Source organism: Ranitomeya variabilis, chromosome 6, assembly GCF_051348905.1.
Source record: "Ranitomeya variabilis isolate aRanVar5 chromosome 6, aRanVar5.hap1, whole genome shotgun sequence".
NCBI classification, from domain to species: domain Eukaryota; kingdom Metazoa; phylum Chordata; class Amphibia; order Anura; family Dendrobatidae; genus Ranitomeya; species Ranitomeya variabilis.
The window spans coordinates 414,812,707-414,826,588 of NC_135237.1; the positions used below are offsets into that span (position 1 = coordinate 414,812,707).

The 13,882-nt window shown below is 39.6% G+C and overlaps 1 protein-coding gene across 4 annotated transcripts in view; it reads left to right on the top strand.

The window, feature by feature from the left end:
- DLGAP1 (DLG associated protein 1) overlaps positions 1-13,882 on the top strand; it is an 814,983-nt gene that overhangs the window by 463,928 nt on the left and 337,173 nt on the right. For all 4 annotated transcript variants that reach the window (XM_077270299.1, XM_077270301.1, XM_077270302.1 and 1 more), the window contains one exon: positions 3,100-3,317. In XM_077270299.1, the coding sequence (XP_077126414.1) occupies positions 3,100-3,317 (218 nt within the window). The remainder of the gene's footprint in view (positions 1-3,099; positions 3,318-13,882) is intronic.

The window sequence follows — 13,882 nt, forward strand, 5'->3', positions numbered from 1 at the left end:
TTCAGTACTTTAACCCCTTTCTGTCATCTGACATACTATCCTGTCCATGTGTCCTGGGATAGTACGTCATATGTGATCAGCCGTGCTCACGCGGGGAGATCGGCTGATCGCTGTGACAATCAGCTGACACCCGATACTAAGCACCAGGAGTGATCACGGACTCCCGTGCAGTGCACTTTAACCCCGGGAATACTGTGATCAAACATGATCACAGCATTCCAGAGCCGGCAGAGGGGCTGACAGCTGCCATGGAGACCCGATGTCGTCATGATGACATCTGGGTCTCCAGAGCTGAGACTTCCTGTCATGCGCAGTGATGATCAGGAAGTCTCTCAGGTCAGTGTGCAGTATCTGCAGTGCTGACAGTTTCTATAGCATGCAGAGCTGCATGCTATAGAAGCAATCAGCCTGCAAAAAATGATTGTCCCATAGTGGGGACAAAGTGTAAAACTTAGAATGAATTAAAACATTTTTTTTAAATAATTGTAAATATATATATATATATATATATATATATATATATATATATATATAAATAAAAGTAATAATAAAACAATCAATATTTATTCCATCAATAAATAAATATTTGAATTAAAAAAATCTAATAATAATAATAAAAGTACACATATTTGGTATCACCGCGTCCATAACGACCCAACCTATAAAACTGTCCCACTAGTTAACCCCTTTAGTGACTGAACACCATTAAAAAAAAAGTCAAAAATCAATGCTTCATCATCATACCGTCGAACAAAAAGTGGAATAACACGCAATCTAAAAGACGGATATAAATAAACATTGTACCGCTGAAAATGTCATCTTGTCCCACAAAAAACAAGCCACCATATTGTTCCATCACCAGAAAAATAAAAGTTATAACTCCTAAAATAAAGGGATGCAAAAATAATTATTTTTTATATAAAATAGTTTTTATTGTATAAAAGCGCCAAAACATAAAAAATTATATAAGTTAGGTATCGCTGTAATCGTACTGACCGAAGAATAAAACTGCTTTATCAATTTTACCACACGTGGAACGGTGTAAACGTCCCCCGCAAAATAAATTCATGAATTGCTGGTTATTGTTCATTCTGCCTCCCAAAAATCGAAATAAAAAGTGATAAATAAATGTCGTGTGCCCGAAAATGGTATCAATAAAAACATCAACTCGTCTCGCACAAAATAAGACCTGATGTGACTCTATGGGCCAAAATATGGAAAAATTATAGCTCTCAAAATATGGTGATGCAAAAACTATTTTTTGCAATAAAAAGCGTCTTTTAGTGTGTGACAGCTGCCAAACATAAAAACTCGCTATAAAAATACGCTATAAATAGTAAATCAAACCCCCCTTTATCACCCTCTTAGTTAGGGTAAAGTAATAAAATAAAAAAATGTATTTATTTTCGTTTTCCCATTAGGGTTGAGGTTGTGGTTGGGGCTAGGGTTAGGGTTGGGGCTAAAGTTAGGGTTGGGATTAGGGTTAGGGATTAGGGTTAGGGGTGTGGTTAGAGTTATGGCTAGGGTTGGGATTAGGGTTAGGGGTATGTTGGGGTTAGGGTTGGAATTAGAATTGGAGGGTTTCCACTGTTTAGGCACATCAGGGGCTCTCCAAACGTGACATGGCATCTGATCTCAATTCCAGCCAATTTTGCATTGAAAAGTCAAATGGCACTCCTTCCCTCCCGAGCTCTGCCATGCGCCCAAACAGTGGTTTACCCCCACATATGGGGTATCAGCATACTCAAGACAAATTGCACAGCAACTTTTGGTGTCCAATTTCTCCTGTTACCCTTGGTAAAATAAAACAAATTGGATCTGAATTTTTTGTAACAAAAAGTTAAATGTTCATTTTTTTTTTAAACATTCCAAAAATTCCTGTGAAGCACTTGAACTGTTAATAAACTTCCTGAATGTGGTTTTGAGCACCTTGAGGGGTGCAGTTTTTAGAATGGTGTCAATTTTGGGTATTTTATATCATATAGACCCTTCAAAGTGACTTCAAATGTGATGTGGTCCCTAAAAAAAATTGTGTTGTAAAAATGAGAAATTGCTGGTCAACTTTTAACCCTTATAACATCCTAACAAAAAAAAAATTGGCTCCAAAATTGTACTGATGTAAAGTAGACATGTGGGAAATGTTACTTTACTTTTTGTGTGACATTTCTGTGCGATTTAAGGGCATGAAAATTCATAGTTGGAAAATTGCGAAATTTTCTAAATTTTTGCCAAATTTCCATTTTTTTCCACAAATAAATGCTAGTTATATCAAAGAAATTTTACCACTATCATGAAGTACAATATGTTACGAGAAAACAATGTCAGAATCACCAGGATCCATGGAAGCATTCCAGAGTTATTACCTCATAATGGGACAGTGGTCAGAATTGTAAAAATTGGCCCGATCATTAACAAGCAAACCACCCTTGGGGGTAAAGGAGTTAAATGGTAAGATGCATAAAATAAAAAAGTTATGAATCTTGAAGGAAGGGTAGGGAAAAAACGGAAGTGTAAAAATGAACATTTTTACAGAAGGGTGTAAGAGAAACCTACAAATAGAAGAGGCGCATTTTTTCCTATTCTACTGTGCCTGTTTGTTCCCCTCGTTGTTTTGGCTTACTTATGCAAATGCTGAGCACGATATTGTGAAAGTGGCCTAACACTGACATTTGCCACTATTCCCAATGTTTCTTTTAAATGTTTTTCCTAATCAATCAGCAACAGGATGATTCTGCAGGAAGAAATAAGAAGTGTCCATACAGCACCATTTATTTCTGCATACTCAAAATGTGATTTTTATACATTCATTATTCATGGCAAGCATAGCAGTAGAAATTTTCCACTAGCAAATATTCTAAAAAATATAGTATAGGGTGAAAATGAAAAAAATGTCATTGGCATTATATTCTGTACACGCAATGAAGAATTTTATACAATGTCAAGTCCATTCTAAATTAAAAGTATAAAACTTTGTGTGTAAATGATTTACTTAAATGCATTATTTTTCAATAGTTATTGTTAGTTTGGCTTTTAGTTATTATTTTATGTAGATAGATTTCATCTTAAGTCATTATATTCATCCTTATCCTTTATTTTTAGGTTCCGCAAGATGAATGGAGCGGGTATACCCCCAAGAGCAAAGAAGAGGAGATTCCATGTCGACGAATGCGCAGTGGCAGCTACATCAAAGCCATGGGAGATGATGACAGCGGGGACTCCGACACAAACAGCCCAAAGCCATCTCCAAAGATTGCAGCACGAAGAGAGAGCTACCTTAAGGCTACGCAGCCATCACTCACAGAACTCACTACTCTTAAGTAAGACAGTTTTTTTAGTCTACATTGCAAAGTATGTCCTGTGGGACAGGATATGTCCCTCAGTTCGACACACTGCAGTTGGCAAGAAAGCCTTAAAATTTGGATATTGATTATGTAAGAAGTTCATCTTTAACCCTTCATACTTGTTATGATGTATGATCCAAAAACAGAAGTTGGATTGAATTTCCTACTAAAATTCAAGGAACCTGTTAGAAACTTTTACCCACATAAAATCATTTATAGGACTGTGCAGAACTTTAAATGATAAGCTAGCCATTCCCTTTTTATGATGCCAAAGCTCTGCTCCAGCAGTGAGAAATCACATTTCGAAGTTGTGTCTTGAAGTGCGTTGGGGTGTGACAATGCTCTTCTAACTTCGCAGCCTCCAATATATTCCCAAACTGGCAGCACTCTCCCTTGTCTGATTGACAGGTTGCTTGCTCTGGTATATGGCCACTGACCTGTCAATCAACCAAGGGAGGGTGCTTTTAGGTAGGAAAAGCAGATGGAGTCTGAGAAAGTAGAAGTGCATGGACACACCCCAATGCCCTTCCAGAAACACTTACCAAATAACGATTTCTGACTCTTAGAGCAGTGCCTCAGGGTCATAAAGGGATCGGCTGGCTTATGTTTAAAGGGCTGCACAATTATATTACTGGTTTGACGGTAGGCAGGTAAAAGTTTCTGACAAGCTCCTTTTAATATAGTTTTATAATGGATCTCTATCTTCCCTTTATCTTTTTACCTTTTTCTGCAGTTTGTAGCTCTATTGAGGTAGTTTGATTTTTTTTAGGATTCAAAGGGAGAGAGACTTTAATTTTGTCAGCAGTATTCATCTCTTGTTTGTTGACCAACTCAATCGGCCTAAATTCTGAAATAAGTAGTAAAATGATTCTCTAATCAACAAGCACGAAATATTCTGCAGTGCTTCACAACTGGAGAAGTAGCAAACTAATTAAAATAATTAATAAAAGGTGAGGTCACTTTCAGTCTAAATGTTGATTTTATCCAGAAACATCCCAGCTAATGGAAATATGAGTAGAGCTGCATGAATCTAGCCAGTATATGAGCCAAGATCTATGGTTTTTGTCCTCAATCACTATCTAGGTCTGACTTGGTGGTAGATCACTAGAACTGCACCAGTATAGTCTTTTCTTTATAGCAGTGTACCCAGCAATCCTTAGAATGGTTCTCTAAACATGAAGAAAAACCAGTCTTTAATTAAATGGACATGAGCATGTTCAACCTTTGATCCACTTTTTGTCTATTTAACGGATACAAATATAGAAATGTGCAAGAATTTTACGCTGGTGTGGGAAAAATGTAAGAATATTTAAAAAACTAGAAGAATTAATAGTTTATCAATGAGCAAAATATAAAATGAGTGAAAAAAAGAAAAATGTAAATCAATATTTGCGGCGACCACCCTTTTTTTTTCGAAAACAGCAACAAAGCATCAATTCTTTAGATACATTCATCCACAGTTTTTGCAAAGTCAGCAGAGAGGTTGTTCCGAAAATCTCGGAGGACTAACCACATGTCTTCAGCGGATGTAGGCTTGTGCATATCTTTTTTGTCTATTCATGTAAGACCAGACATTCAATGATGTTGAGATCATTGCTCTGGAGGGTGTGAGATAGCCCTTACTGCTTGTGTTGGGGGGCACTCGCTTAGTAACGGGACTCAGTCACACAGGCACGTTTTTCTCACAAAAACAGTTCATGCGGTTTATTATGCAGTCATAAACTGGGTTATGCACAGTTCATTATAAACTTCATAGAACACAATAAGCACCAACCGATGACATTAAGTAGTGGCTTTAACTTATATACTTCTTATACAGCTTTAACTCACAGTTCAGACACTACACCCACTAGCCCTCCTTGACTAGTTCCCGGGGGTGTCTGTATGCTGTATCAATGTCTCTAGTCATATAGCGCACATGACATTGATTCGCAGTCTCTAAACACATTGGACCTCACTTTGTCCAGTTACCGTGGGAGACCACACAGTTCATTACTGACCCACTGTCAGTGCACACAGTTCCTCATACTCTGGGTTACCTTCCGGGAGCTCCTCCTCCACACGCTGACTCCTGTCAGTCCTCTCTCCTCAGGGAAGCTTCTGACCTGGGATCACCATCCCGGACAACGCCTTACTCACTAGGCCACATGACAGTCTAGATCCTCAGATGGGCTGTAGCTCCCCCAGTGCAGTGCCGTTGCAGACTCTGCATTCTCTCCTTCCCATGTGCTCTTCAGAATGTCCTACTCCCAGGACTTCTAAAACAGGTTGTGCTATTCAGGAAGTCCTACTCCCAGGACTTCCAACACAGGCCACTCAGTGTGCTATTCAGGATGTCTGTCCCCACCTGGGACCATCCAACACACAAGTCTCTAAGTGTGCTGTTCAGGGATCTGATCCTACTCCCAGGATCTCCCAACACACCAGTCTTCAGATCCACGGCCTCTCAGTGTGCTGTTCAGGGATCAGGTCCACACACAGGACCTCCCAACACACAAGCTGTCCAAGATCTCACACACTCTCCATTACAGAGCACATTCAGGTCCATACACAGGAACCATTACAGGCTCCATTGCAGAGACCACAGGAGCCATGTGACCCACACCCTGGTCACATTATGTAGTTGTAACCATTCCCATAGATGGGTGGTGTGTGTGTAGCTAGTTTGACCTGTCCAGCTCTCATAACTAGCCCTGTAAGCCTCCCTTCACAATTATACAAACACTTGTGGGACTACAGGTCCCAGAACAACAACATTACTTCAGGCTTACAGCACAGACTCTTTCGGCGACACATACCAGCCATTTACAATTCTGCCAGTTACTGTTTCACCATCATTATAACCACAGATACGCCTCCATGCATATCCCGAGGAGCACACACAGCGCCCCCTAGCTGTAACAGGGGTCACTGCATCACAGGGGTCACATGACTTCCAGCAGCCAGTAGAGGAATACGGTGTAGAATGAGGCAATGGAAGTAGATAGTTGAGGAGATAAAGTGGCGATTCCTATGATTATATTAGGTTGATTATGAGCCATGGACAATAGTAATGTAATTCTTAATGAAAGTACAGTGGTATTTATAGTACTAGAGAACATCAGTGAGCCTAAAATTATTTTATATGCTATAATTCTGTGGTTGTCTTATCAGAGAGACATGGGTTTCAGGACAATGTTTGCTAAAGTAAGAACATAGTTAAGTGTAGAGCTCTGCTATTATGACCAATTCCATAGATAATGAGAGATTTTGATCGTGCATGACCACCACTCCCTTAAGTGAACGATGGGGTTACCAAATGATACATTTATCATCTCTCATGTGGATAGTGGATAAATGTTGTTTGTGAGCCCACCCACTTAAAGTGACATGAACAAAAAATGAACCATTTCTGACCTGCTAGCGGAATTTAACAAAAGGATATAAAAAAATGGACAAATAGACAAAACACTGCGATATGATACATATGGATGATAATACATATGATGATTGATTGTTTGTCAAGTGTAAATGACAATCCCAGAAAAAGCAAAGAGTATCTGTAACCAAGGTGCTGGAAACATTTAGACATGATCAATTGCATTTTAATGTATTTATAAAAAAAAATTGGTCTGATTGTAATAAGTGCCTGGAGGTCCACTTTCATTTTTATGATATATCCTTGTGGAATATGATTTCCTCCATTTTCATTTCAAGCCCCCATAGCTCATATCTCATACGCTTTTATTATATTTTTAGATGCTAATTTGTGATCATAATTATGTAAACTCTCTGTGCAATTACATAACTGTAATTACAGCTTGCTCTGCTTCCCGCGAACTATTACAAAATGAAGCAAAATCAACACTTGTCTAAATCAGATAAAATAACTAAAATAAGTAAGTGCAAAGACACCGAGGTTACAAAGTATCCACAGATAATTGCACATGAAGAAAAGGTTGCATATGTGGTCCTGTCTTGTCATTTGCATTGTATTGATTCATATTTCAGTGTGATAGTTATTATGGAAATCTAGGCAAAGTATACCAAAAAATGGAACTCATTTGATAATTAGGCACTTATATGAATGTGTGAATGTCGCTCAATCTTTAACGTTGCAAGAACTTGTTGCAAGAATTGTGATGCCAAAAATTACCTGCGCTCTTTGCAATCACAATGTAGGTCTTCCTGGGTGGTGACTCACTAGAATTGCACCAGTTTTGTTCAGAGTCTTTCTTTGAGGCTCCGGTCACACTACTGTATTTTCACTCATCTGAGAAAATCAGTCCGATTATGCTAATCACACTTTAGTCAAACTCTGAGCAGAGTTTGATTACAGTGTGATCCCATTTTCTCAGATGTGGAGAAGATGGAAGAAAAATTGGACTCTCTTTTTCACTCAGTTTGATTTCTCTGTGACATCTCTCCTTAGAACCAAGTGTTAGGTGTCGAGTTCCCACCGCTGCACAGGGGGAATCTCGAACCATGTCTGCTGCGGTCTCCCATTCTTCTCCAGCCACAGTGGAACCTGCTCAGCGGAGACGTTGGTCCCAGTGTCTGGCTCAGCCTGATACTGTGCGAATGGTTACTGTTGCCTGTCCAGGCTCTGCCCTTGTAGCCAGCACTGCTCAGCGGCGAGCAGGCTTTTCTGGGACTAAAGGTACCTTCACACTAAGCGACGCTGCAGCGATATCAACAACGATGCCGATCGCTGCAGCGTCGCTGTGTGGTCGCTGGAGAGCTGTCACACAGACAGCTCTCCAGCGACCAACGATGCCGAAGTCCCCGGGAAACCAGGGTAAACATCGGGTTACTAAGCGCAGGGCCGTGCTTAGTAACCCGATGTTTACCCTGGTTACCAGTGTACATGTAAAAAAAAAAAACACTACATACTTACATTCCGGTGTCCGTAATGTCCCCCGGCGTCTGCTTCCCGCACTGACTGTGAGTGCCGGCCGGCCGTAAGGCACAACACAGCGGTGACGTCACCGCTGTGCTCTGCTTTTACTTTACGGCCGGCACTCACAGTCAGTGCGGGAAGCTTACGGCGTGGGACGTGTGACAGACACCGGAATGTGAGTATGTACTGTTTGGTTTTTTTTTACATTTACAATGGTAACAAGGGTAAACATCGGGTTACTAAGTTACTGCGCTTAGTAACCCGATATTTACCCTGGTTACCATTGTAAAACATTGCTGGCATCGTTGCTTTTGCTGTCAAACACGACGATACACGCCGATCTGACGACCAAATAAAGTTCTGGACTTTCAGCAACGACCAGCGATATCACAGCAGGATCCTGATCGCTGCTGCGTGTCAAACACAATGATATCGCTATCCAGGATGCTGCAACGTCACGGATCGTTGTCGTTATCGTTGCAAAGTCGCTTAGTGTGAAGGTACCTTAAGTCCTGCTTTTCACGCACTGAGCATGCCCACGGGAGGACCTCTCATTGGAGGTCGGGGGTCACATGCTCAGGCCCTGTTGCAACTTCTATTGGTCCACCAGGATGGTCCTGTAGAGCTGCAACTATAAAAGGTTCACATGGCCACACGGCCATGCGCTAATATCAAATGTGTTTTGTTTGGCTTATGCCAGTGGATACTATACCACTTTATACATATGTGGTGTGAGGCTGTAGCTTTGGGACTGTACACTCAGGCAGGCAGCTAGCTTCAGTGGGGGCAATTAGCCTTGGCTTAGCATTTGGTTCTTTCATGTGTGCGGTTAGCACAGAAGAGTTCCAGAGCAAGCACAACCTTAGTTAGGGTAATAGTTTTGTGTACAGCGCGACTCTTTGAGTCAACAGAGATCGTTTCCAGTTCACACGGGGAGAAGCTTAACCCACGTGTGAGCTCAGAGGTTATCCGCCATTAATTTGCAGCAGATATCTCTTCACGGTGGACCCCGGGCTGCGAACGCACCTTGTAGCTACCTATCTATACTCAGTGTGTTCCACTAGCCCTAACACTAAGAATGCTAAAGCTGATGCTTTATCACGTAATTTTGTTCCATAGTTGAAAGACGAAAATCCAGTCAAAATTCTTAGTGAAGGGGTGGTGGTGGGTGCTCTAAGGATTGATCTCAGACAGCACATTGTGGAAGCTCAGGTTGGTGCATTGAGGGCTTGCCACCCAGCAAACTTTTGGCACCATCCTCAATTCACACTGATCTTGTTAATGAAGTGCATGACTTTGTGTTGGCCAGACATCCTAGTTCCTCTGCCACCTGGAAAGCTGTTTCTAGGACATTTTAGTGGCAGAGTGTTCGAAAGGATGTTGATGAGTATGTCCGTATGTGCAGAGTTTGCACCAGGTCTAAAGCCTCTCGCCAGACCCCCAGCAAGCGATTTTTTTGCAAATAAGTTTCCGTCTCAACCTTGGACTTATTTGTCCATGGATTTTGTCACGGATTTGCCTAATTGTGGTGCTAATACTATAATATGGTTGGTGGTGGACCATTTCCACAAGATGGTTCACTAGATTCCTCTACTAAAATTTCCTACGTCTAAGAATTTAGCTACATCGTTTATCTCTCATATCATTATTTTACATGGTGTTCCTAAAAACATTATTTCCAATACAGGGATTCAGTTTATGGCTAGTTTTGGTGTAGCTTTTGCTCCAGATTAGGAATTAAACTTTCATTCTCCTCATGTTATTATATTGAGGCTAATGGTCAGATAGAGAAAACAAACCAAAAATTAAAACAATATTTAAGATTTTTGGTTTCATATAATCAAGAAGACTTGGTGGATTTTCTTCCTCTGGCTGAGTTAGCTCTTAATAACTGCATGTATACTACTACCAGTAGCGCACCTTTTATTTTTGTTGGGGTTTTCATCCAGTTTTTGGAAATTTTTCAGGTTTGCTGTATGTGGTTCCAGAGGAGGAAAGATATTGTTCTCGTTTGATAAAGGTCTGGAGAGAAGTTGAAAAAGATCTTTGATAACTTGCGATCGGACCAAGAGAACTGCGACCCACAGATGTAGGAGGGCCCCTGCCTTTAGGGTGGGAGATTTTGTTTGGCTAGCCTCAAAATATCTTCATCTTAAAGTACCATTGAAAAAATTTGCTCCTAAATTTGTTGGGCTGTATACGATAATTAAGATCATTAATCATGTGAAGGTTAACAATCTTCTATCCAACTTCCTGTTGAATCGATGTTTAATAATTCCTTCCCATCCTCTCTTCTTGAAACGTTTGATGGGATGTCAGGTCCTCAGAAAATCATTGAGATTGACTTGGTGGAGGACAAGGAGTATGATGTGGAACCAGTTTTGGAGTTCCAGATGTGTCAGACGTCGACTGCAATATATTGTTAAATGGAATGATTTCAGTCCGGAGCATAATTTCTGGGTTGATGCAGAAGATTTGCATGCAGATTATCTAGTCAGAGAGCTCTGTCAGTGACATCGGTGGTTAGGGATCTCAGTGGGTCCAGTGGCCCCTCGTAGAAGGGGGGTACTGTCATGCGTCTGGGTTCGAACTCTTGAGACAGTGCTTTGTGGTCAGCTGAGCCATAGCAGATACACCTTTTCTCTTGGTGTTTAGTTTCTGTTACCCGTGCTTTAGTCATTTTAAGGTAACAGGTGATTTCATTTTCTCATTTGCCTGCCCTATCACCTTTTGGGTGATGCTTTTTTTACTTTCTCCCTTCTAATATTTCCTGCTGTTGATAGTCTCATTTGGATGTCCAGCCATACTGCTGTAGTGTAAGCCAGTCAGTGAAAGACCAGCTAGGGTTTCTCTCTCTTTTGTTTATGTTCTTTACCCTGCACCTATCTGTTTCTTTTTAGGAAGAAAGCAGAATATTCTCTAACAGTACATACTTAATCCTTTATTGTGTATTTCATGGTTTGTTTTACTCACTCTAGGATCACTTTCTATTTCAGCACACATTCTCTTCAGTAGTTAATTTGCACGCTGCTCTACCTTCCGGTTCCTTAGAAAGAACGTGAAGCGCTCAAGGGCCTTTCATGCAGCATAGGTCCGAGTTACCATTATTATTTATTATTATAGCGCTATTAATTCAGTGGCATGTTACATTTAAAGAGGGGTATATGTAATAAAAAACAAGTATATTAATCATGAATAATGCAAGTCACTGAGGAGACAGGACTCTGCCTGCCCGCGAGGGTTAACAATCTATATAAACCCCTGAATCTTTCTCATTGTCAATTTATCTTTCTGTTCTCTGGCTTTATCTTGTGCTATCTGCTCCTTACTGCTTGTTGAATTCCTGTGGACTGACCTCATCCTGTCCAAGATGACCTTTTTGAACCTTCGGCCTCTGACGAATTTTATACTCTGTAGTTGTCTAACACATTTTGCTATTATTATTTTTCTATACTAGCAAAAAGAGGGAAAAAGTATGATTGCAATAATATGTGCACTGCATATCATTTAAAAAAAACACACATTAACCTCTCCTACCTCTCCTACCTCTCATAGATAAAGGTTACTGAAACATGAAGTAGGCTTAGTGGTCTGTACCATGTGGATATTAATGATCTGCAATTTAAGTAAAGACAGGTTTATATGGACAGTCTATTATTACTGTCCAAACTGAACACCTTTCTTTTCAACTTTCCACATCGTTCCATGCTTGAGTCAGTACAAATGGTTTGTGGGAAAGTGATTATTAATTTGATCATTTGCTGTCTTTACACGGTCCAGATAAAAGATATGGGAATCCCATGAACGAGCAAATTGCTAATTCATCACGATGGTTGTTATGCTTACATTGGCCAATGATAGAAAACATTCAATCTTATGATCGCTCGTTTGTCATCACTTGTAAAAGGTTCTTTAGAATTGGACACCACATGTTCTTCACATTCAGCAAACATTTCACCAAGGCTTCATGATAATCCAAAATAATAATTCTAAATACAATGCGATTGTTAAGCTTTTGTAATGGGCTTAATTAGAGAGATCAACATATAATGTTTCACGCTGTGTGCATTCCTATTTCGCCTGCCAAAAATCATATTAATGTTTAATTAGAATATCTGTAGTGAGTCATTTGTAACCAAGCAAAGGGTGGATTCAGATCAGCACCGTTTATTAACTTTTACGTTAAATCTATTATAGCCATTAAGACAGAGAATACAGTGAGGAGACTTGTGTCCAAAGAGTATAGAACACATAAATCTGAATTTTATGAAAGGTAAAGCAATCATTAATTATTTAAGGTCATCATGATGACCTTAAATATTTTAGAGCTCTCCTAATGGAATTGAGCAAATATAGTAAATCTTGTTTAAGAAGGAAAGTACTTATAAAAGTTATCTATCTTACTGAACTTCATTCATTGTGGGACACCTGTATCCAAAAAATGGGGGAATTCTCTTAGTACTAATAAGTAACACATTTATGGTTTATATGAAGGTTTTCCAAGCTTTATGTTCATAAACTAGGAAAGCCTAAATATGGTGCAAATTTTGGAGCAAATGCACATTTGCTCACTGCATATCGAGATTTGGTTTCCAACTACTACACAGTTCCGAATGTGCTAAATATATTAAGAGGAGTGCAACTTCTAATAAATTTAGCCCAAAATAACACTATGTTCTATTACTTAGACTGTAGCCTTAGCACATGTGAGCCAATGTTTCCGACCTGCCATATGCAATTCTGTCTAGCTCAGGGTTGTCATCTTGAGTTTATATTTTTTATAAACTACTTATAAAAAAAACGACAATTGAAATATTGACAGACACATTGGAACACTATAATGAAACATTAGGATTATAAAATATATATGTCTGCTACTAAGAATACTGATATAAACCCATTAGCAGCATTTGCTCTGGACTGTAAAATGATGACAAAAGTTAACTAGTTCATAATTGAAGGAGTATTCCCAGAGTTGAGAATTAACCATCATCTACAGAATAGGGGATAACGCTGAGGGTCCAACACTGGGAACTGCACCAATCCCAACAATGGGGCTCCGGTTCTGCAGAGTTCCAAATTGAATATAGTGGATGTGCACTTACCTAAACTCTGCTCCATTCATTGTCTAAGTAACTGCTGGAAACAGCCAAGCTCTGTCTTTATAGAAGAAGTCAAGCATACGCTCCTCTCTGCTCCATTCGAGACTGGGTAGCATGTCCCCTTTTTCAGATGGTCAAATGTGAAATACAATATTTGTTAACCACCCTTCGCAAAGTCAAACTCAGCAGATCTCCTGTTAAGCATTTACACATTGAACCTTAGTATTTCAATTTATTCTCATATGAATATGAAAAGTTATGATGGTATAATATCCTAGCTCTTACATTAAAGAGAATTGTGTTTTAGGCACCTGTATGTATAAACATATTCTGCAGATTGGGAATGAGAATTTGAGTTGTGCAGCTCGATCTATGCCTTAACTAATATAACTTTAGTATGTACTAAGTAAAATGCCAATATTTCAACTGCATGAATTTTCTTCTACATCTTTCTGAGAGTTTCTAGTTACCGTTACTAAAATTGGCCAGATTGATCATGGAAAATAAAAATGGCTCATATCATAGTGTTATGAGCCAGCACATGCTGTATTAAAGCTGGA